Genomic DNA, 24,370 nt, shown 5'->3' with positions numbered 1-24,370 from the left:
GTGGGAGGTGTCTGATTCAGACTGATTTTTCGCATTGCTCCAGAATTTGCTGGCTCCAGACAGCAGTACAGTTTGTGTGTGTAACAAGGTTCCCAATGAGCATCCTTCCCCACTAATCTCACAGGGACGGTTTCCCAAAGAGGCATTTTATTTCTTGTGGGGCAGATACTAGAATGTGCATGCCTGATCCACATAAGAGGAGAAGAGGGTCAAACTCTCCAGGGCTGGGAGAAAGGTTTTATCACCAGAAGCCCCCTGGCTATGTAACTCTTTATTAGCAGAGATCGCAACCACCCTGAGCCAATGTGGCGTACAATACAGATGTGTTTGCACAAGCTTTCCCTCAGTGACAAAGGCTGGTGAGGTCCCACACAGGAAGGAGAAAAAAAAGAGAAAAGAGAGAGAAATAGTAATGGGGACAGAGGAACAAAACAAACTTCCTAGTAAATAATAAAGGAACATCTGGAAACTGAGCGGTGGAGCCTCCCTGTCCCATCTGGACCATGCAATTGTATTACTGATCTCAAACTTGGTGCCCAGACAGCACGATGATGGATGTATTTATTATACATCACAATGCTTATACACCATGGGGACAGGCCAAGAAAAAAAAAAAAAACCAGAAAAAAGGAAAGAAACAAAAAGAGGACCCTTTGGAAGAACTACAATTCCTGCAGTTCTTTCTCAACATTCCTCTGTTCTAATCACCTGAAATTTGCAGGCATTTGTTTCTTATTCACTAAAGCTAAATACGAAAGCTATCTTATGTCGTAAATCATGCCTAATCGACAAAAGTTCACTGGCAGAGATCTCAAGAGCATCAGGACACTAACCAACATGCCTCTCCTCCGGAAGCCCATCATACACAGTCGGCACTTGAACATGAAGCTCTCGTAGTCGGTGGAAGCTATCCGAGGCTTGAAGGTTTTGGAGCGGCTGATTCGATCAGCTTTCTTTGCTTCTCTTTCTGGATTATGCATCCTTTGCATGTGCTCTCGGAGCTTGTCTTTCCTCTGTTTAGGACAACAGTCAGAGAGGAAGAAAAATCAATTTTACAGCATTTGTTTGTTAAAGGGGTGGACAAAATGCATACCACAGAGAGGTCCATTCTTGGAACTGTCATCTCCAATAATGGAGCAGGCAGCTAAGATATGGATGGAGCATGGCATGCTGGGAACTTTTGCTTCTGTGGGCTGCACTTCATTATTAAAGAAGCTGACTGGAGAACTGGATCAATAAGAAGCTATAGAACCTTTCATTTCTAAGTTTATGGTTGGCAGGCAGTGAAAGCTGTTACCTGGCTAACGCTAATTCACTGGTCTCTGGGAGATGAGCTGGTGGGTCTCAGTCCAGTTCCCAGTGGCAAAGGGTTCCCATGACTACAGGTTGGCACGAAATGTAACCCTTGATGGCAGAGCCCAACTGCTGACTAAGCTGTAGAGGCCAAGTTCCCTCCTCCCCCACTAGAAATAGTTCCTCAAAGGCAGAGACAAGGCTTGTACCTCCATTGGCTATATCTGGGTAGAGGTCTCAGGGCTGAATTATGGGACTTTTCACAAACACATACAAAACATAAGGGGAAAATACAGAGGGCAGCTGCAGTTTGCTCTGTTCAATGCAAAGATGCACATGTATCCATTTCTAGTTATCTTCCTGACTTCAGTGGGAGTCCTACTTAAAAATGATCTCACTAGGTGGCCCACTGTTGTTGTACATTTTTTCTACCCAACCCTTTCCATTTATGCACCTCTGTCCTGCACTCTGCATAATGGTAACAATAGCTACTAGGGCTGATGTTATCCATGCTGTGAAAGGCTTTATAATAATAACAATGTTGTAATATTTTGCACTTTTGCAGCAGCTGTCATCTCAAAATGCTTTACAGGCATTGTTATCCTTCTGAGGTATCATAGGCGCTATACTATTACACCCATTTTACAGATGGGGAAACTGAGGCCTAGAGAGATTAAAGTGACCTCCCCAAAGCCACACAATAAACCAAGATCACAGCTGGTAATGGAAGCCTGGAGTCTCGACTCCTGGGCACAGCCCATTACACAATACTTCCTCTCATTAAGAGCATTTCCGTCACTTTTCCTCTAAAATAACCCTTTCCCTAGGCAGCATGAATGCCATTGTTTTATTTGTCCTTCTAGTTTGATCACATTTTGCTACACTTCTTAACTTTTCAGAGGCTGAAGCAACTTACAGTTTTATGCAGTGGTGACCAAACTCACAACATTATTGTACTTTGGATCTTACCAGAAAACTCTCACACGTGTTTATTAGATTTCTGCTCCCCTTTGGTCCAGTTCAGTTTCATGCTGTCCCTTTAAAAATCTCTACACCAGTTTAATTCCATCTGTTCTACACTTAGAGTTCTAATTTTAAGATCAGATGTCCATTGCCACTTATTATAACTTATTTCTCGTGGCTTGTGTGGAATATTAGTCCATTGGCGGAAATGGATTTCCAATAAAAAAGATTTCCGAAACCAAGTAATGGGAAGCACAATGTTGGGGGCACTTTGCACTAACGCTGTGCAACAAAGTGACTCTACAAGTGGATGGAAGGGAGGGTGGACCTGCCCCTTGGTGTTAACGAGCTGATCACAAGCAAGAGCTCAATAGTTGGCTCAGGCCAGAGAGAGTAATTCAAAAATGTATGCCGCAGCACGCACACTGCATAGATTGGCGCATGCAATCTGCGCGCAAACCTAGCATGCCTACAGGTGCTGGTTGCTTCCGTTTCTGGGAAGGCAGCCTTGCTGGCAAAGGAGGGAGAGAGGAAGCTGCCCCGGCATCGCTCTGGGAACACCACAGCCTCGGAGAGGCCTTACCTTGAACTGCTTGCCACAGGTGGAGCACAGGAAGTCCTTGCGGTCCGAGTGCCGTAACATGTGGAGCCGCAGCTTGTCGGGACGGCAGAACGCCTTGTCGCATTCCGTGCACTGGTAAATCTTCTCCGAATGGAAGCTGCGCACGTGCTTCTTCACCTGGCAGCGAAGACCACAGAGAAAACTCAGGGCACTCCCGATGGGGAGCAAACAGGCCACCGAACCGTCGCAGCAGCTCTTAGCAACACTAGGGGGAGACTTGGTTGCTGCTGAAGCTCTGTTCTTTGGATAGAATCCATCAGCACAAGAAACTGAACAGCCTTGAATAACAGTTTCCAAGACAACATTAGACAAAGCAGTTCCCTAGAGGTGCTTTGGAATCCTACTCTCTTGCACACCTGGGAGATGTGGAGATGGGCCAAAAGAGTTTTTCAGAGTTCTCTAGTCTGTCCCAGGGAACCTCAATTCTTCAGTGGTTTACCAGAATACCTGGGGTCCTGATAATAGCTTAACAGATGCTAACAGCATAATGAATGAATCCTCATAATCTTTGTTACAGATCTGCATGGACACTCTGATCTCCCGAGGAATGATTCTCGAAGGCACCTGCAACTGCATGACTGGGTATTTTAAAGACGATAAAAAAGGATGGCTGACGTAGTGGCAACTTTTACCAGACCAACATCTTCGAGTTACACAGTCAGCTGATGCTCATTCCCTCTATTTCTTTCATTTGAAGGAAATCTGAGAACACAGATTAATTCCTTTTGATCAGAAAGAATTAGGTGGCGGTTACAGTACGCATGGGACGTAGGGAGCAATTCATTTTAAACACCTTCCGGCGTGCAGTTTCCTTTGTATGTTTTAGGAATGTCCTTTGCCTGGTCAGGTGCACAGCAAGATCTGTAATAAAACAGCTAGTAAGGCTTGGAATTCCAAATCCCAGCATGAAGAGAACAGGACCTTTGATGCAATCCTTATTTTCCTCCTGCACCATGGAGCCACTTGGTCTCTATATCTGCTCCAACAATAATTACTCAGGGACGTAGACCATGATTTCTGATTATTAATTCCCAGAGTGACTGGACTTAATTATTCATACAACAGTATATGAAAAAGTGGAAAGAATTTGGTAACCTTTCTCTTACTAGATCAGTTTAACTGGAAAATTGATGGGGGAGATGGTCATAGCTTAGGTAACCAGCTTGTTATTTTCTTTCTGCTCCATGTTAATAGAGGCTGGATTATTTTGGGGATGGAGGGTTGTATTAATAACCCCCCCACACCATCTTTTCTTCTTTGAACTTTTGGATAATGCCTATCAGTTCCTGGATTTATCACTTGACTTGAAACTGGATTTCCGTGTTTAGTCTCAGGTCACGGTACCTTTGTGAGATATATGTCATCTTCTTTATTCATGTTAAGCGTAATGAATGTACGTAGGGTAGGTTTACGTTTTTCTCACCAAGCAAGAAAACAGTACTCTAAAATGTCTATCATGTCTTTCATCTTGAAGGACTCCACAAATTGCACAAAGGGGTTACATCACCCACCACTCAAATGCAGCTACTTCTTGCATGGAACATGGAATTGAAGAGGAATATACTCAACTGAACCTACAGGAGGAAGTTAGGGAAGCAGAACATACTGAAATGCTCTGGAATTACTGCCCTGGACTCAACAGCATTACTCTTGCAAAAAAGGCAATGGGATTTTAAACATATAATGCATTTTAATATACAAGTTCAGCAGTTAGGGACTGTCATAAATATAAAGGGAAGGGTAAACACCTTTAAAATCCCTCCTGGCCAGAGAAAAAACCCTTTCACCTGTAAAGGGTTAAGAAGCTAGGATAACCTCGCTGGCACCTGACCACAATGACCAATGAGGAGACAAGATACTTTCAAAGCTGGAGGGGGGGGAGAAACAAAGGTGTCTGGGTCTGTCTGGGGGATGCTTTTTGCCGGGGACAGAACAGGAATGGAGTCATAGAATTTAGTAAGTAATCTAGCTAGATATGTGTTAGATTATGATTTTTTTAAATGGCTGAGAAAATAAGATATGCTGAATGGAATGGATATTCCTGTTTTTGTGTCTTTTTGTAACTTAAGGTTTTGCCTAGAGGGATTCTCTATGTTTTGAATCTAATTACCCTGTAAGCTATTTACCATCCTGATTTTACAGAGGTGATTCTGTTTACTTTTCTTCTATTAAAATTCTTCTTTTAAGAAACTGAATGCTTTTTCATCGTTCTTAAGATCCAAGGGTTTGGGTCTGTGTTCACCGATGCAAATTGGTGAGGATTTTTATCAAACCTTCCCCAGAAAAAGGTGGGTAAGGTTTGGGAGGATTTTGGGGGGAAAGACGTTTCCAAACGAACTCTTTCCCAGTAACTGGTGTTAGACGTTTGGTGGTGGCAGCGAAAGTCCAAGGGAAAAGGGCAAAATAGTTTGTACCTTGGGGAAGTTTTAATCTAAGCTGGTAAAAGTAAGCTTAGGAGGTTTTCATGCAGGTCCCCACATCTGTACCCTAGCGTTCAGAGTGGGGAAGGAACCTTGACAGGGACAAGTGTACATTCTGATGTCTACTGCATCCAGCAAGACGGAAAAACCTGTTGTGCCATGCCTCTCAAACAACCATGTGCGATCAAGAATTCTGCTTCACGTTGTCCAAAAGACTGCACCAACACCACTACACTACTGGGTCACTACTGACTGAGAGGGAAAAGTGCCATCTACAAAATGAACGTTACCACTTCCTGTCAGTTTTCCCATCCACAAACTGATCCTGCTTAGCTTGTAAGAGCATACAGACTTACAGCATAAGCTGGCCTGAATGGAATCAGTACTGAGAAGCATTACACGTGCCCAAGGTCTGGAAGCCATTGCTTGTGGTCAGCATGGCACTCACCTGGATAAAATCGGGAAAGCGCTTTTTACAGGTAGGGCAGGTGAAATAGCCATCATTGACATGGATTGCCACGTGATCTTTAAGCAGGTCCAAGCGGTCAAAAGATTCAGGACAGAAAATACAGGAATATGTTTTCTGGTCCAAGTGGAACTTCATGTGACTCTCCAGAGCGCTGCTGTTGATAAAACCCTTATTGCAAATGTCGCAGGTCAGAGGGCAGTTCCCCTCCCGCCCATGAAATCGCAGGTGCTGATCCAGCTTGTCCTTCTCCCGGAACGCCTTCCCACACTGCAGGCATTTGAAGGGACGGAAGGACTTTCGGATGAATAGATGCTGAAGAGCTGCATTCTGAAAGACACACCCAAGAAAGAACATCAGTGTTTATTATCACATACAGACTTTACATACAAGTATTGTCAAATTTAAGTGAGCCAAGATATTGAGCAGTTAAATCTCAAAAGACCCCTTTTGAGGTAGAAATGTATTATCTCCATTCTACAGATGGAGAAACTGAGGCAGAGAGTGATTCCGAGACTTGCCTAAGGTCACACAGTGAGACAGTAGCAGAGCCAGGAACAGAACTCAGGAGTCCTGAGTCCCCATGCCCTGCTCTAAACACATTTTGATACACAATTTTTCTGTAACATAAACTCACTCTTTCCTCTCCAGGGTGGACTTGAGCCTGAGAGGTGTTGGGAACCTGCAACTGATCTCTCAGGACGAGGCTCTGTGTATTTATATTTGTAGATGAGCCACCACATCGAGGCATCTCCCAATTACTCATACGCATTGTCTGTTAGCAGAGCCTCTGGGAATCTGCAGCCTTTTGGGGGGGTCAGTTTCTGCACCACGGAGCATCAGAGAGATCTGCAGCAGTGGTTTAGCATGGCCCCAAACTAATAATGCTGGATCAAGTGGATCTCTGTGCTAACCTAAACCTTCTCAGTATTATTAAAAAAGAGGAATGGGAATTTCAAAAACATTATAGCAGGGCCAGATAGGCAGCTTCAAGAGCAACACGTAATATCTTGTGAGGAACCCACACAATTATACCCTTAAACGCACACTGTGTGTGTGTGTTTGTGAGTGAAGTAGAGACGTAAACACACTCACAGAGAAACACATACAGAGTTCTGGTAAGAGCTTTGGTAGAATTTTGTGGGCCAATCAAAGGTATTTGATTATATCTAATCAAGCATTAATTGAATTTTTATTCATTACAATGTTTAGACATTAAACTCTATTAAATGCATATTTTAAATTAACTTTCTAATGTATCTCCTGCTATTGTTCTTCCTTCTCTTTCCCTTTTCCTTCATTCCATTTTTCTTTCTTTCATTCTCTCTTTCTATCGTATATCTTTTCTTCTCTCTCTCTCTTGTCCCCTCTTTCAGTGTCTGTTTTCCTTTGATCTAGTTTTCCTATAACATTTAACAACTGCTGTTTCTTTCCTTCTCCTGCCTGCTAGATTAGACAAATCCAGCGAAGCCCTGCTCAGCTCCTGATCTCTGCTCTGGCTGCTGTAGGAGCAGTCACAGCTGGACTTGCAAACTGTGGAAATAGTTGGTTGCCCAGTGGGCCTGCACTTCAGTAGTGGCCAGGAACTTTTTATGCTGGCTGGCAGTGCATATGGGAGCAGACTACACTGACAAATATGAAATCTCATATTACATTGCAGAAGACTGAAATGGCCTGGGGATTCTGCCATTTCTCTCGCGGTGCTATTGACATCTAAGGAATTTTTACACTCCTTCAAGACAGGATCTCCCGTCCAGTGTTTACTGTTGTCTCCTTTTCACTCAGCTTCTCCAATTTTTTTTTTAATCCACATCCATGCTAGCCAGGGAAACAAGGCTAGAATGCTGCTAGTTACTATGTTTGAACATGCTTGTTGTTATTAGCATACTTTAGAGTAAACAGAGTCTTAAAGACCAAATTCCCTGGTTAAAACCATCTCCACTCTCCTTTCTTTATGGGACTTCTTGGCTGGCATGCGCTGCTACTCTTGAGTCACTGTCAAAAGCAGATACTGATGAAGCAGGGTTCAAAGCTGCTTTGTCAGAATTAGAAGACACCTCAGCAGTTATTCTGGAGTACTGGGCTACAGACACATGAAGAGAATCTGAATGGTTCTCTCCACTGTCTAAACTGTAAAAGGAGGAAACCATGCACTCTTTCCAGTAAAAGAGAAACATAAGAGCAATTGTTTATAGAAAACTAAAAAACACTATATATATATATACACACACACACACACACACACTTCCCTTTTCACAGGTAATCTCAGACACCATCCCATGGCATAAGGAAAATTTCTAGTCACAATCAGATGATTTGGAATGTTCAGTGACACCAGTGATTAATTTAGCTGAAATCCCAAGTGCCTTATAATGGACTTCACTGGAGTTGGGAGTCACTCTTATATTGGAGGCATGTTGCTCTGTTACTGAGTCAAATTTTGGAGTGGTTGGTCTTTATTTTAAGACACAATAATATCTCAAATTCCTATAGCACTTTTCATTGACATATGGGGCTGGAAGGGACCTCAAGAAGTCATCAAGTCCAGCCCCCTACACTGAGGCAGGACCAAGTAAACCTAGACCATCTCTGACAGCTGTTTGTCCAAACTGTCCTTAAAATCCTCCAGTGATAGGGATTCCACAACCTCCTTTGGAAGCCTATTCCAGAGCTTAACTACCCTTGTAGTTTGAAAGTTTTTCCTAATATCTAACCTAAATCTTCCTCGCTGCAGATTAAGCCCATTACCTCTTGTCCTACCTTCAGTGGGCATGGAGAACAAGTGATCACCGTTCTCTTTATAACAGCCCTTAACATATTTGAAGACTGTTACGAGGTCCCCCCTCAGTCTTCTTTTCTCAAGACTAAATATGCCCCTTTTTTTAACTTTCCTCAGAGGTCAGGTTTTCTAAACCTTTTATCATTTTTGTTGCTCTCCTCTGGACTCTCTCCAATTTGTCCACATCTGTCCTAGTGTTGCACCCAGAGCTGGACACAATACTCCCAGGGGAGGCCTCACCAGCGCTGAGTACAACATGACAATTACCTTCAGTGCCTTACATGCAACACTCATAAAAAACACACCCCAGAATGATAATAGCCTTTTTTGCAACTGCATCACATTGTTAATTCATATTCAATTTGTGATCCACTATAACCCCCAGATGTAGCAGTTCAACCACCTAGCCAGTTTCCCCCCATTTTGTCATTATGCATTTGATTTTTCCTTTCTAAGTGAAATACTTTGCACCTGTTTTTACTGAATTTCATCTTGTTGATCAATTCTGCGATTTGTCAAGGTCATTTTGAATTCTGATCCTGTCCTCCAAAGTGCTTGTAACCCCTCCCAGCTTGGTGTCATCTGCAAATTTTATAAGACACTCTCAACTCCTTTATCCAAGTCATTCCTGAAAATATTAAACAGTACCAGACCCAGGACTGACCTCTGAGGGACCAAATTGGACACACCCTCTCAGTTTGTCAGTGAACCGTTGATAACTACTCTTTGAGTATGATCTTTCAACCACTTGTGCACCCACCTTCTAGTAATTTCATATAGACCACATTTCCCTAGTTTGCTTATGAGAACATTCTGTGCAACTGTGTCAAAAGCCTTACTAAAATCAAGATATATCACTGCTTCCACTTGGCCAGTAACCCTGTCAAAGAAGGAACTTAGGTTGGTTTGGAATTTGTTCTTGACAAATCCATGCCGGCTCTTCCTTATAATCCTCTTAACTTCCAGGTGGTTAGACACTGATCGTTTACTAATTTGTTCCAGTATCTTTCTAGGTATCAAAGTTAGGCTGACTGGTCTGTAATTCCCCGGGTCCTCTTTGTTCCCCTTTTTAGCCAAGGATCTCAAGGCACTTTGCAAATATGAGAAATTACACCTCACAGTGTCCCTGGGAGGTGTTGTTATCTCCCCTTTACAGATGGAGGAACTGAGGGAAAGGAAAGTGAGGTGATTTGCCCAAAGTCACACAGAGGCAGAAACAGAACCCAGAAGTGCTGACTCACCGTCCCCACTTCTAACAACTAAAACCATTTCTCGTAAGAAACACTGGGCCAAATTCAGTCCTAGAGTAAGCCGGTGTAACTCCCTATGTGCACTTACACAGTGATTCAATTTGTCCCATAATCTTGGGTTTACATGTTTCTATTGTTTGTATAACAATTTACTTGTGCTTTGAAATAAAAAATGCATCATTTTCTGCTAGTTACAGGGATTTACCAGGAAGTCAAACAGTCTAGACAGATGGAATTCAAATTTCTATCTCCTCCAATACTGTTTCTTAATGTATTTAACCCAAATACTTTATCAGAATGGCAAAACAGAGGCCTGATCCTCATCCAGAATAAACTGCCAAAGCTCCATTGATGTCAAAGACGCTATGCTCATTACCCCAGAGGAGGCTCTATAAACAGGCTTTTGCGTACTTTTATACTCTCCTCCGTTTATCTCTTAGAAGTTTAAAAATCGTATTTCTTTTCTTATCACTTCTGTCCTTTGCCTTTTTCACCTCTAAGTGTAATGAACTGCAGAATTTGAAACAATGAAGTCACACTCTACATGGTCGTATGCAAGTGTTACAAAAGATCTACCCTCCGTCAAAGAAAACCATAGACAGCTACAAGGTGGGGGAAGTAACGTATTTTGTTGGATTTTATTTTATAGATAGCTACATCATTCCGATTCCTCACCCACTGCCAATGAGGCTCTTCCTTGATGGGGTAATATGTAAGATGTGACTGAGAACTGAAATGAACAAAGTCTTTTAGAAAAGCAGTCAGGCTTGGCTTTAATTTCAGAGCAAAATTCCACTCTCAGAGCAGCCCACTGCATCTTGATTCAGATTTTGCTGCCCTTATATTCATGAATGTCCTAGCAGAGGTGATCAATGTGGGCCAATAATGATGTAAACACCTGTTCACTGGGAACTGGACTGAGACCCATTTCATGCAGGCCAAAAAACATGTATACGATGGCAACAAGTCCCTTCTCCAGTTTCTTCTGATCAGGTTTGATGACCAAGAAGGTCATCAAATTTGGAACAGATGACCAAGAAGGGGGAAAGGTTCTGATTCCCAGCTACCAATTCCATGATCCATCCCGTTTCCTTTTCGTATGGTTTAATGGAGCTGGGTGTAAGCCAGTCTTTAATTATTAGAAATCAGGATGAGACCTAATGTGGGGGGAGCAGATTGCCGCACATCTGTGGGATTTTTACACCTTCTTCTGGTACTCATATTGTATTTGAGACAGAATATTGGACTATCTGGACCCTGGGACTGATCCTGCATGGCACTTCCTGTATACTACTCTGTATGTACAATTACATCATGACGATGCCAGATCTGCTCTGGAGATAGTTTGTTAATTAAAGAACTATTGTCAACTAGTTATAAACCCACACTTTAGATTTTGAAAAAGGTAAGGGGATTTACAAAACCTATTATCAGTACCTATGTTTCTCTAGTTGGTGGTGGTGGTTTTGTGGTTCGTTGGGGGCGGAGAGGGGACTGCTTGTTTGTTTTCCATTTAGTTTTGGATTTAAAGGTTCCCCTTTCACTATGTTATAGACACAAACACTGCCCTAAGGTGCTAGTGCCATGAGAACCAGAAAGTGAAACTGACTGGGAACCTAAGTGATATTGACCAGACTGGGAAGGTAAGTGATATTGACCAGATATTGACCAGATATTGACCAGACTAGTCTCAGCCAAAAGGGAGTGATGTGCACAATTTTTGTATGTTATTTTGTTATTCAATGAATGTGTTGTTTCTGTAAGTATGCTTAAAGATATCTGATAAGCATATTTTAAAATATAAATAAATACATAATATTTTGCATTTACATTCAAAGTAAGTAAACAGCAAATAGTAAAAGTATACCTGATTTTTTAAATTCTCAAGGTTGTAATAGCTGTAGTTGTTATTAGTAACATAGATAAGGGATTTTTTTTTTATAAATTAGTTTTATGTTGACCAGTGTCTCTTTAATTATTGCTAAAGAACCCAGGGTGAAATCTTGGCTCTATTGAAATCAATGACAAAACTCCCATTTGACTTGAATAGGTCCAGGATTTTACCCCCAAAAGTTTCAACAATGAACGTTTGGGAGTAGTTGTTGAAATATATTTATCAACAACCAAGTGATGCCTTTTTAAAAGCTATTTATTTAGAGGCATTACTATGGAGCTTATCACCACAATACCTGTTAATAGTCATTACAAGAAATGCTAAATCACTAGAAAACTAGATATTTAGATGAATCTATATGACTGAACACCAAATTTAAGGAAGTTTTAAGATGGGTAAAATTTGGGACCCAAGGTACTTGAAAATGTTTCTTTCAAATTGCATGCAACTCCATATTAGGTATTTCCTAAGTGGGAACTGTTAAAAGCACTAGACAGAAAGGTTTAAAATATATTGTTATGGTGCACACTCTGCCAGACTACTAAAGCCACCGAAGACTAACATAAACTACCAAAATCAGGTACACAGAGGTGCACCAGACAGACTTGAATCAGGTTCTGAGGCCACAAAGGAACAGCCCATTCAATACCCAGCTTAAAGTTTTGGATGATCCATTTAAACATCTTTTAAAGAGCTAATTATTATTAAGTCCTTGCAGTGGATCAGTCTGAAGGGGACTAAGAGAAACTATGCAAACAATAGTTATTGGGATGACACCCAGTTTTGTGCATGATCTGTATACAAAAGAACAAACACAAGACCATCAACAACACAGATTCCATCTGGAGACATTAAGCAGAGGTTGCACAAAACGACATGGAAGGCAATTTTGTTTCGTTCCATTAGGTTAGACACAGGATAAAAACCAAACCTACCTGCAGCTCCAACTGAGCAGGCAGCATTGGGGGAGAGAAAAATATTTATGTTACGAAATGGACCGTAAAACAGAAGACTTGACTTCGGCAGTCTCCTGTGGGTCATTCTCAGTCAGGGCCAGATCTGGAAGTCCTAGCTCAGTCTTCACTCAGGCAAAACTCCCAATGAGAGTTTTGCCTCAGTAAGGACTAAGCAGGGAGTTCAGGATTTGCCCTTCCGTTAATAACTGCCTAGAAGGAGTTAAAGGGTGAAGATGAAAATCACAGATAACCTTTAAGACACAGTGTCTTTCTGCCTTTCATGTTTTGTCAGATATCGTGTTTATTAAAAATTATATAATGAACCCTGCAGAGTCTCAGTGAGAATGAAATGTGCCTGGCAAGAGGTGGTAGCTATGGGAAGATAAAGAGGTTATGGATGCCAGGATCAGATTGCTGAGAAGTAACGGGTAGTGATTTATTTAAGTGCTGTCCTACTGGTCGATACTCGTCAGAATTTAATAATGTCTTACATTTCTATTGTGCCTTTCAGCTTGAAGGATCCCATTGTGCTTTACAAACTGCACCTCTGTCCTGCAAGCTGTTCTGCATGAGTGCAGGGCATCATCCACACGGAGCAACTTTCAGGACCAAGCCTCAGTAAGTACAGCCATTTCTGAAATGCATCCAGAGAGTGGCAACTAACGAACACATTGGATGGTGCACAACAGTGGGCAGGAAACATTTATTTTGACCAAGGACAATGATGTAATCCCCCATGTCACAGTTCAGGGCAACTGCACCTGTATTCTCCCCCTATGTTTCAGCAAGAGCACCCACTGGCTCCCCTGGCCATCACCTCTCTTGAAGGGAGACATGCATCTCATGTCCTTCTGAGAGGGCTATTTTCAGGCTGAGCAGTTCCCTGCCTTCACCGTGTTATTCCCAGCAGAGACAGGCTGCTCAAGCTGGCCTGCTGGCTTTCTCTTCAGAGATGGCTAACAGTGTGACTGCCCACAGGTATAGTTACCACAAAGCTCTTTTTATGCAAGCCTCTTTTATTCTTTAGGTAATAGCACTACAGACAAAACACATTACAAACAATAAAAGAACCTACGCACATGCTAATAGGCTATCAGAGATCACCCCAACTCTAAAATGGGCTCCAGCAGGAGCAGTCCTTCAGCACCCCACCAAGGTTTCAAGTTCATCATAGCTTCATCTCAGAACAAGCACCTAGTGTTATGGTGTCTCATTAGGCCCAGTTCTTCCAGCCCTTCCCTGCGGATTGGGACCCGCCATGGGCCAGGGGTCCTGTCTAGTTGTGGTATCAGAAAGAAAGCCCTGGGCCTGTGTAAAACCAGGCTAATTATCCAAAAGTTGTTTCTTTGTCTGTCGGTCCCTGAAGAATCCAATTTGAACTAGTATATCTGAACCTTTCCAGGGAGGAGCTTCAAAGAGCTGATAACCGGAGGAATTACATTTGCATCCCCTTCCTCCTTGAGGAGTTACATGTGATTCCACTGTAACACATTTTTAATACAATGGACCCCAAAGGTATTAAACCTAATTCAATAAGGTTTAAATTCATTCAATAAAGTTTATCTTAATTCCATAAGGTTTGTCCAGAATATTGTCAGGCTGTCACACCCTACTCTTACAAAAAGTGTCCCACAGGATCTTTCGTGTCCACACAAAACAAGGCAGGACCTCAGTGTTTAAGCTCTGATCTTAAGTCTCCCACAGAGTAAACTCCATGAACTCTACAGAAGGCGGCATGTGTTGACCCTTCCAGGATTTGAACCTACAGTTCCAGTGAATCTCAGTGTTTCAAACTAGAAATTTAAACCATTAAGCCGTTCCCTCTGACTTATAGCCTAAAAATTGTAGCCTTCTTGGTAAGTAGATTTGTACCTTCCCAAAACATGCAGGATGGTCCTGATTTTGACAGGTGCTTTCCAAATGCAAGCCTTATATTTATATTGATTGTTGTAACACTTTGTTATGACAGCTTTGTATCTTTGCCATGTGATGTTGCACAAGTAAATGAAACAGAAAATGTCTCAAGAGAATTATTTACTTCATGGAATACATTCAAAAAGGTGATGTCCCTCCACATGTCTGCTTCAGGCAACAGGTTCTAGAACTGCAAAGGCAAATCAATGCCAGAGCTGTAAACAAGAAATCCAAGAGAGGACAGATAGACAAATCTATGTACTTCCTTCAGTGTGGACCTGATCCAGCAACCATTGAAGCCAATGGAAATCTTTCCATTGACTAATGTGGGGGCTGGATCAAGCCCTACATGCATAGTGCCCTCTTCTGGACCCATTGCCAGCCTTGCAGATGCATAGGTTTATGTTACTATGTTTTTCTCAAGAGACTGCATCCTACAGGATGATATAAACACTAATGCAATGGTACAAGTGTGAATATCCATTAAGAGCTAGTTTATTATTACTGTGTATTGTAATGCAGAAGTCATTTTTTGTTATTTAAAATACAAGAATATTGCTCCCCTTTGTTGCAGATATAAAAGAATCGTGTGTCATTTCTAAAGAATGTCAATTCACTGAACAAGGCACTTTCAGTTACATCTAGGATGCAAATGTCGCAACATATGTAAAAGCTTTATTATTTTTTTAATATTACTCATGCTCCAGGATACCGTTTTATGTTTAATTTCAGAGTGCAACAGAAGGAGACACAGTAAAACTGAGGTTTGTGCCTAATAAAGGCTTGGAAAAAATCACACAAGGCCTCTTCATGATAATTATTTCTTTTAAATCTTTGACTGGAATTGTTTGCCTGAAGAGGGGCAGTCCTACCATCACCTCATGCTTTATTCCTTTCTTAAAAAGGTAGAAGAGGTTCACAAAGCTTGATTTATAAAAATAAAATTACTTTCATGTCTCTCATACAGTTTCTCAACTGTCAGGTCAAGACAAGCGCCAGGTTATTGCTGTTGAGTAAGAAATACTATCTAAGTAATCAGCGTGACTTACAGCTACCTAGGTCCAGGTCCCAGTGGGTAGCCACAAATTTTGTACCCGTTCTTTAAAAATAAATGACATTTTACATATTTGAAACCATAACTTTGGCTTCCCTTTGCTGGTTTATGACATTTCCTAGCCACACACTGTGATAACAGGGTGCAGTGAATTGCACGCACACATTGGAAGAGTAAGTTCTGACAAATTGTCACAGTATGGTGTGAATTTTCATGGTTAAAATCCAAGGCTGAATGACAGAACTGCTCACAGTCTAACATAACCTAGGCAGCCTCTATGCAACCATCCCACATGCAATGCCCACATCCCTTCCAATGCCCTTTGAGTTGAAGAACCTCTGCTTTTAAGAACCATACATCTCTAGGGCTCTGCTAATCAAGGGTTGCCAAATGTGCCAATCTGAAAGGGGAGCTGAGGGAGGAGATCTGTGATACAAACATGTCACTGAGGAATAAATAACCACCACACTCATCTCACTTGTGACCCAAACTCAAGTTTCCAGGAAACAGGCTAATGCATGAGACAAACCAACTCCATCTCTTCCCCGTTACCTCCAAACCAAGAGTGAGACCTTCAGACCTTGTTAAATCCAGTAATTAAAGAAACCCAGTGAAACCACCTCTCTACGTATCACACCCACAGCTGTACCTTTTAGGACAGAAGTTGTACTACTGTATCTTATGCAAAATGAATCAAGACCCACTTGGGAACTGGTCCAATCCTATTTAGTGTCAGAGCTTCAGCAGCTGGCTCCTTACTCTATAATAGTTTGATCACCACTGTCTGCTCCTACCAGCCATGTTCCCAGTGTTCTTGGGTTACAGCTGTCTGGTGCCTTACATAAACACACCATTTCAAGTCTAGTGTTTTCAACAGAGAGGAAGATCGAAAGAAAGACCACTTCACAGAACAGTGACTCCTAGATGCCAAGCATTTTATAAGCTTCACACACATGCATTTTTAGTGTGACTCAGCCAAATTCTATTCTTAGTTAAGTCACTGTATCTGTTAAGTAACACCATCAATGCAGTCACATATACATTGGTGTACAGAGAGTAAAATCTGGCTCAGTGTCCCCCTATAAGAATCATGCATTGTCTCCTTTTTTAATCCTCTCTCTCTATTTCGCTCATCCCCTAAAAATGAAGTCTCAACTTGTTTGCAGCTGTTTCCTTCTGTAATCAAAATTTTACACATGGAGGAGGGGAAAAAAAGATTTTAAGCTACATAAACCAATCTCACAATTACACTGCTTGGAGGATTATTTGCTTGAATCATTTCCCTCCCACACATGGTGGAAAAAGCAGCTCTCTCAGCTGCCGAAAAGCACAGGTTCAAAGTGTTTGCGGTTGGTATGTAAAGTTCTCAGCATAGCTTTTACCCTCATAAAAGGAGGGGGTTTCCTACTCCAAGAAATAATTTTATAATTAAAAATCTTCATCATCATAGGAATGAATGGACACAATGCTCCTTTGGCAATGACTTCTAAAGCCAACACATCTGCGAGACATGCAGATGGTGCTCTGAACAGGCCATTAGTCCATGCCACAGCACTATGATTCGGCCGGCTGTTCAGAGGGCTCCTGCCTGCCAACTTGGATGGACTATGTTTCTATGAAAGAATTACTGTGCTGGAACTGAACCAGCTCCAACTGGTGACCAAATCTCACTAGCATCTCATGACACACTAACTCTTTGTATTAGGTTTGTCTTACTTTCTGAGTGAGGGAGTTTTCTGAGCTCGAGACGCTGTGTTTGGGATTTGAAGACGGACACCACACTGGAGAAAAAGACCAGCTGTTGCCTAACTGGCTAACCAAGCCTTCCACTGGCTAAAGCAAAGTCAGAGGGCGGAAGAGGGCATGGGCCATCATCATCTTCACTTACCCGAATGCGCTTTGCTCGCCGCATATCATCTGCTGTCATGGTGCTCTGCGTAGGCACCGGGCTCTCATCATGCTGCTGCTGCAGTTGCAGTGGATGGCCTTCTGGCTGTTGACCCAGTGCCGACTGCGTCTCTTGCGGCACTGGGGTCTGCTCCTGCTGTTCCAGCCCATTCAGTGTAGCCTGTCCAGCCTCATCAAACTGCCCCTTGCTGGAAAAATCTAGCAAGTCCTGAAATTGCAAATCACACAGCCAGTGATTATTTCCCTCACCCAGTGAGAAAGGCTCTAATAATACTCAGTTGGCAGGTGGTTGGATTGCTGCATATTGTAAAATGATCACACTCATTACACTGGTCTGTACGAGCCTTTTTCCGCTAAAATGTCCCATTGCTAACAGCAGCTCAGGTCCACCAGTGGTAGCAACGTTTGGAGCAGTGGTGTAGCTGGTGATGCTGGTGGAAGCCCGGGTTCTAACCACCATGTTGTTCAAGCCTGCTCATGACACAGGGGTTAAACCACAGGTGGCCTAGCTACATTAGTGCCCTACCATTCCTATCACCAAGGGAGATGAACCTGTTAGCCACAGTGGGAAATTTTAAGGAAAAATCCTAGTGTAGATGAGGCCTCAGGGGAAATACAGAGGGTCTCTCTCTTGTGCAAGTTAATTGTCAAGTGAATTGAAATATTATCGTGTTGTCATGTGCACAGCAAACGAACAGGAGTGGTGAAGCTAGGCGTAAGACACGAGGACATAAAATTGTGCCCTGTTGATCTTCATCTCTGACTCTCAGTCTCCACCTCTCCAGGCAGCAGCAAAACCAAACTGTGTGTTGAGTTTCCATTTGTTACACAGCAGAGCTGCTTTTCTGTTTCTCAGAACCAGTTCAGAAGAGGAGGGGATGTTGGGAATGAGAAGCAGAATGCCCCAAACCCCACATTCTCTTCTCTGACAAATTTCAATAAATATTCTGGGATGGAAGATTCCAATAGCTTTAGAAAAATAATTAATTGTTATATTAACTGCTTACAAAACAACTAAAGAAATTTGAGTGAGATGAAAGCCATGAAATGGGGAGCCAAGGGCATTCAAGCTCAAGAGGTGTCCTGGCAAAGCTCAGCAGTAGGGGGAGGAGAAAGAGAGCACTGCGAGGAGGAATGCATCCAGTTACAAGCCCTGAATGCTCAGTCAGGGGAGACTTTTCATCTGAGGATCCAAGGTTCAAATCCTGGTTTGGTTGATAAATTCCCACAAATTGCTGAACTTGATGAGGAATTCCTGGTTGAAGTTCTGTGCAGGAAGTCAGACTAGATGATGACGATTGTCCTTTCTGACTTTAAAATCTATGAAAGGCTGGGCAAGACAATTCATTTAAGCAATGGATAACCCGCAGCACTGAGTTGAGTCAATGTGAGTCAGGAGGGCATCAGGCCTCTTTCACTGTGCTCCTCAGTGTCATGGCAACTCTCCAACTCTACCACAGCTATAGTGGCTGCAGAGTTTGAGAGCCTCCTATATAAGATGCTGTTCTACACCACATCCACCTCTCCTCCCTAGCAGCGCTGTACACAGCAGGCTCCTATGGCACTCAGAGTTGACATGGCGCAGTGTTCACAGGGTGCCAGTTGTAGAGTGTAGTAGCATTTCTACCCTTTGGACCTACTTAATGATATTTATCTGTGGCCATACCACCCTGAGCCTTGTCTGCTACGACAAGTAGGGTTGTGCCAGATCAGTACTTGGATGGGAGACTTAGACTCATTTACTTTAAGGCGAGAAGGGACCATCATGATCATCTAATTTTCCCTCCTGAATATCGCAGGTGACAGAACCTCACCCAGTGACTCCTGCAATAGGCCCATAACCTCTAGCTGAGCTACTGAAGTCCTCAAATCATGATTTAAAGACTTCAAGTTACCGAGCGTCTACCATGTATTCTACTGCAAAACAGCAAGTGACCCGTGCCTCATGCTGCAGAGGAAAGCAAAAAGCCCCTAGGGTCTCTGCCAATCTGACCGAGGGGAAAATTTCTTTCCGACCCCAAATACTGTGAGCAGTTAGACCTAGAGTATATGGGCAAGACCCACCAGTCAGACACCTGGGGAAGAATTCTCTGTAGTAACTCAGAGCCCTCCTTTTCTAGTGTCCCATGTCCAGCTGTTGGAGATACAGCAGAATCCCGTGTATCCGATCTAACTGGAACTAGGGCCAGATCGGATAATCAAAAATTCAGATAATCTGGATAAAGGGAAACTGCAAGGCTGCAGTGCCATCTTGTGGCCACAGGAGAGATCGCCCGCTTCTGGACCTGTGTGCTCTGGTTGTTCAGTTAATACGGAGAGCTGGACAATGGAGGGTCGGACAAAGAGGGTTCTACTGTATGTCCTAATAGCGTCCGTGGATTGGCCATACGCCATTGTAGGCAACCTCATCGTACCATTCCCTCCATAAATTTATCACACTCAGTCTGACAAAAGTCAAGTTTTTTGCGTCTCCCCTTTGAAGGCTCTTCCAAAACTTCATTCCTCTGAGGGTCAGAAACCTTTGCTTAATTTCAAACCTAAACTTGTTGATGGCCAGTTTATACCCATTTGTTCTTGTGCCAACGCTGACCCTTAACTTAAATAACTACTTTCCCTCCCTGGTGTTTATCCCTCTGATGTATTTTTAGAGAGCAATCATCTCTCCCCTCAGCCTTCACTTTGTTAGGCTAAACAAGCCAAGCTCCTTACGTCTTCTCCTGTAAGGCAGGTTCTCCATTTTTCTGATCATCTTCCAGTAGCCCTTCTCTGTACCTGTTCCAATTTGAATTCATCTTTCTTAAATACGGGAGACCAGAACTGCACACAGTATTCCAGTCTCAACAGTCCCTTGTATAATGGTAATAACACTTTCCTGTCTTTAATGGAAATACCTCGCCTCATGCATCCTAGGATTGCATTAGCCTTTTTCATGGCTACAGCACATTGATAGCTCATAGTCATCTTGTGATTGACCAATATACCCTGATCTTTTTTCTCCTCTGCCACTTCCAACTGGTAAATTCCCAGCTTATAGCAAAAATTCTTGTTGTTATTCCATAAACTCATGACCTTTCACTTTGACTTATTATTATTCCATTTTTAAAGGTCATCCAAATCTTCTTGTACGATATTCTGGTCCTCCTCCGCATTGGCAATACCTCCCTACTTTGTGTCATCCACAAATTTTATAAGCAGACTCCTGCTTTCTGTGCCAAGGTCACTAATGAAAACATTAAATAAGATTGGTCCCAAAACCGATCCCTGAGGAACTCCACGAATAACCTCCATCCAGGCTGACAGGTCATCTTTCAGTATGACCCACTGTAGACTCCCCTTTAACCAGTTCCTTACTAACCTTTCCATTCTCATATTAATCCCCATCTTCTCCAATTTAACTAATAGTTTCCACTGTGGAACTGTACAAAATGCTTTACTGAAATCCAGGCAGATTGGATCTGCATTTCCTTTGTCTAGAAAATCAGTTCTCTTTTCAGAGAAAAAGATCATGTTGGTCTAGCACAATCTACCTTTTTAAAAGCGAAGATGTACTTTATCCCAATTGCCATTTACTGCTACCTTTAATGACTCTATCTTTCACAATATGTTCTAACATCTGGCATGCCACGGGGCTCAAACAAACAGGCCTGTAGTTTCCCAGATCACTTTTTTTTTCCTTTCGTAAATATAGATACTTTATTTGCAGTTCTCCAGCCATAGAGTACAACCCCTGAGATTATGGATTCATTAACAATCCTTACTATTGGGTTTGCCATTTCGTATGCCAGTTCCTTAAATGTTCTTGGATGGAGATTATCTGGGACCCGGATTTGGTCCCCCTAAATTCTTGAGTGTGGCTTCCATTTCTGATGTGGTCGTTTCGACTTCCATATCCTTGCTCCCACTAGCCACCCTGCCACTACCCACAAGCTCCTCATTACCCTTATTAAAAACTGAGGCAAAGTATCCATTTAGGTGTGGGCCCATGCCTAGATTACCTTTAGTCTCTACCCTATCCTCAATGCTCAGCTGTCCACTTCTTTCTTCCTTGTTTTCTTCAAATAGAGTTCATCCCATGAGAACAGTCCTCTGTTTGAGAATGCCTACCAGTGGACGAACATCCCAAAGCCCCCTTTATAGCACCATTGCCTGAGCCATCTGTTGGTCATCTTAATCTTGTCTCGCCTTTGCTCTCCTCCTCTAGGGATAGGTAGAATCCCACTAAAGATCACCTGAGCCTCCATTTCTTTAAGCATCTTCTCCAGCCTGGCATAGTCTTCCTTAACACATCCCAGTGAGAATCTAGCAGTATCATTTGTTCCCACATGAATGACAATCAGTGGATTCTTTCCTGCTTTCATTAGGATCCTCTTCAGCCTCAGGTTCACATCCCATACCTTAGCTCCCTTCTGTTCTCCAGATCAGTTCTGGTGACATGTCTATCTGTTCTTCGTAGTTAGGGAGTCCCCAATTAGGTGGACCTGCCTCTTCCTAAGTGTGGCTTTAAAAGATGCAATAGAGTCATTTGTATGCAACGTATGCAATCTTCCCTCTGAGTCAGTACTGAACCAATGCCCCAGCATCACGCCAAAGGGCAGATCACTGCTCCAAATGTCGGTTTTCATCTGAGACAGAAAACTGAACCATTGATCACTTTTGACACTTTTCGTAAAAGAAAGGGCATTAACTCTAGGCCTGATGGTCACTAGAAAGAGTTTGCTGGCAAAGCTATACCAGCAACACTCCCCACCTCCCAGGTGAGGTGCATCTTTTCCTGGCAAAAGAGCGGGTTTTTTGCAGGGATAGCTTATATCAGTTCCCCAAATGAAATAACCTGTACCAGAAAAAGGACCTTTTATGCTGGTATAACTGGATCTAAGGCTTTTGGCTGGTACAAAAATATTGTAAAGAATCACACCCCTAACCAACATTATTATATAGCAAGTTTCTCGAGTAGACCTGGCCCTAGTGTCCCAGCCAAATTCCTAAATTCCCTCTGCAGTTTCAACTGGAGCTGACCTTTTCCACTGTCCACCCTACACAGCTGTGTAATGCTGTCACTGCTGTTGTATTGTTAAACAGCTGCCAGGTTCCATCCCACAGCTGTTTTCCAGTAAGCGGTGAATTGCTTTGGGATAAAAAGTGCTGTAGAAATGCAAGTTAGAAATAAATTACTGTGCTTTCCCCAGGCTGAGGTGCCACGGCCAGAACAATAAAAACTAGTGGCTGAATTCTGCCCCCAGTAACACAGGCATAAATCAAGAGATTACATCATAGATGACATTTTTCTCCCCCGCTCCCCCAAATATACCTGTGTTCCTTCTTCACACTTTTCCCCATTTTCACTGGTTATTTCCAAGCGCATGAATTTCGGTGGGCGCCCTGGCCGTCTGCCTGGCCCAAACCTCCTCTTTCCTCGCCCGCGACCTCTGCCTCTTGCTCTGCAGAACACACAGCGCTCCAAGTTAGAGAAAGAGGACATGGATTTGGATTCCACTCTTTTCCTGCACCTTTTCTAAGCAATCACCCCTGAACTACCCAGACGGTTCAGTAATAATGGCCTCCAGTATATTACAAAATGTGAAGAAACCTTGGGAGCAAAAATTGGGTCTCTGGTTGGTGCATATTTCTATCACCCCTCTAATGGAAATAAAACCCCATGCCAAACAAACATATGTCACTTGATGTGGGACTGTAGGGACAAACAGTGGAGCTACTGGCTCTTATCAAGTCCTCTACAGTGACAGCTAGTAGCAGCCCTCTAGGCATCCTGGAAAACATTAAAGCCTGAAAGCATAACATCTGTCCCAAGAAAGACGCTGCTCTACTGATATCAGACAGCAATCGGAGGGGGTCCATTTTTTACATGGATGTTTTAGCACTCACTTGATAATGAGAGACAGGCAATCAGGTTCGGAAAAAATAAAGAGATATTTTCCCTCTCTCCTGCTGATCTGCCATCCATTTCTAGATTCAAACCTTTCGAGGTTTAAAATGTTTGTGGATATCTTTCTCACTTGTAATTTTTGGACATTTCTGTACTTTCGATTTCTGACCCAACAGGGAGCTGATGCACCAGAAATATCATTAGAAAGTTGGTTCTCTTGAGATTTCTAGCCCAACTCTGTAGACTCAAGAGGTCACGGTAATTTCAATAAGCATCCAAACGGCTAAAATCCTGGCCCTGTTGAGGTTAACGGCAAAACTTTCACTGAATTCAATAGGACAGGATTGTACCCCTACTTCCCACATAATAAGTGCCCTTCCCTTCCTTCATATCACTTCTTAAACAAAGCCACCTATGCCAATCACTTCTCCAGTGATATCTCCCTATATTCTTTTGCCTGAACCATTGTCCCATGTTTGTCTGCGTGGGACTGTAAATTCCTGGGTGTCAGAGGCCCTTTCTTTTACCTGTTCTGTAAAACACCTCGTATATCTACAGTGCTATATAATTGATAATAAAGCCAGATCTTTTGAGATTGACCTATCATTAGTGCTATCAATATACAGGACGTAAAGTGCTGGGAGTTGGGAAACTCAGTTACTGCAAAATCATAAGTACCTGCTAAAGAAGTCCAGCTTCTCATCATGGGAGTTGAGGTGCTGTTGGAGCTGTTCTGAACTCATGAAGCGACGATTGCATTCATAACATGGCCAGTTCTTCTCTTGGTCTCGGAGAACTATATTAAGTTGGAAATATCAATGACAGCATCTCAGTCATCAACAGTTAAATGTCCCAAGTTTTCTCCAAGCCCTTTTGTCCCCAGTAGTCTCTGTGGGACACATTTCCATACTGAAGATTGTGTCTTGCAATCACTCTACCATATAGCTCTATGTGGCTTGCAAGCTTC

At 42.6% G+C, this 24,370-nt stretch overlaps 1 protein-coding gene across 10 annotated transcripts in view; it reads right to left on the bottom strand.

Moving 5' to 3' along the window:
* PRDM10 (PR/SET domain 10) overlaps positions 1-24,370 on the bottom strand; it is a 71,818-nt gene that overhangs the window by 15,812 nt on the left and 31,636 nt on the right. For all 10 annotated transcript variants that reach the window (XM_073320984.1, XM_073320989.1, XM_073320982.1 and 7 more), the window contains 6 exons: positions 24,082-24,199; positions 22,828-22,957; positions 17,500-17,727; positions 5,747-6,094; positions 2,840-2,995; positions 834-1,013 (listed from right to left, as the gene is read on the bottom strand). In XM_073320984.1, the coding sequence (XP_073177085.1) occupies positions 834-1,013; positions 2,840-2,995; positions 5,747-6,094; positions 17,500-17,727; positions 22,828-22,957; positions 24,082-24,199 (1,160 nt within the window). The remainder of the gene's footprint in view (positions 1-833; positions 1,014-2,839; positions 2,996-5,746; positions 6,095-17,499; positions 17,728-22,827; positions 22,958-24,081; positions 24,200-24,370) is intronic.

The sequence above is a fragment of the Lepidochelys kempii genome, chromosome 22 (assembly GCF_965140265.1).
Source record: "Lepidochelys kempii isolate rLepKem1 chromosome 22, rLepKem1.hap2, whole genome shotgun sequence".
NCBI lineage: Eukaryota > Metazoa > Chordata > Testudines > Cheloniidae > Lepidochelys > Lepidochelys kempii.
This window is presented reverse-complemented; position numbering and strand designations above follow the sequence as displayed.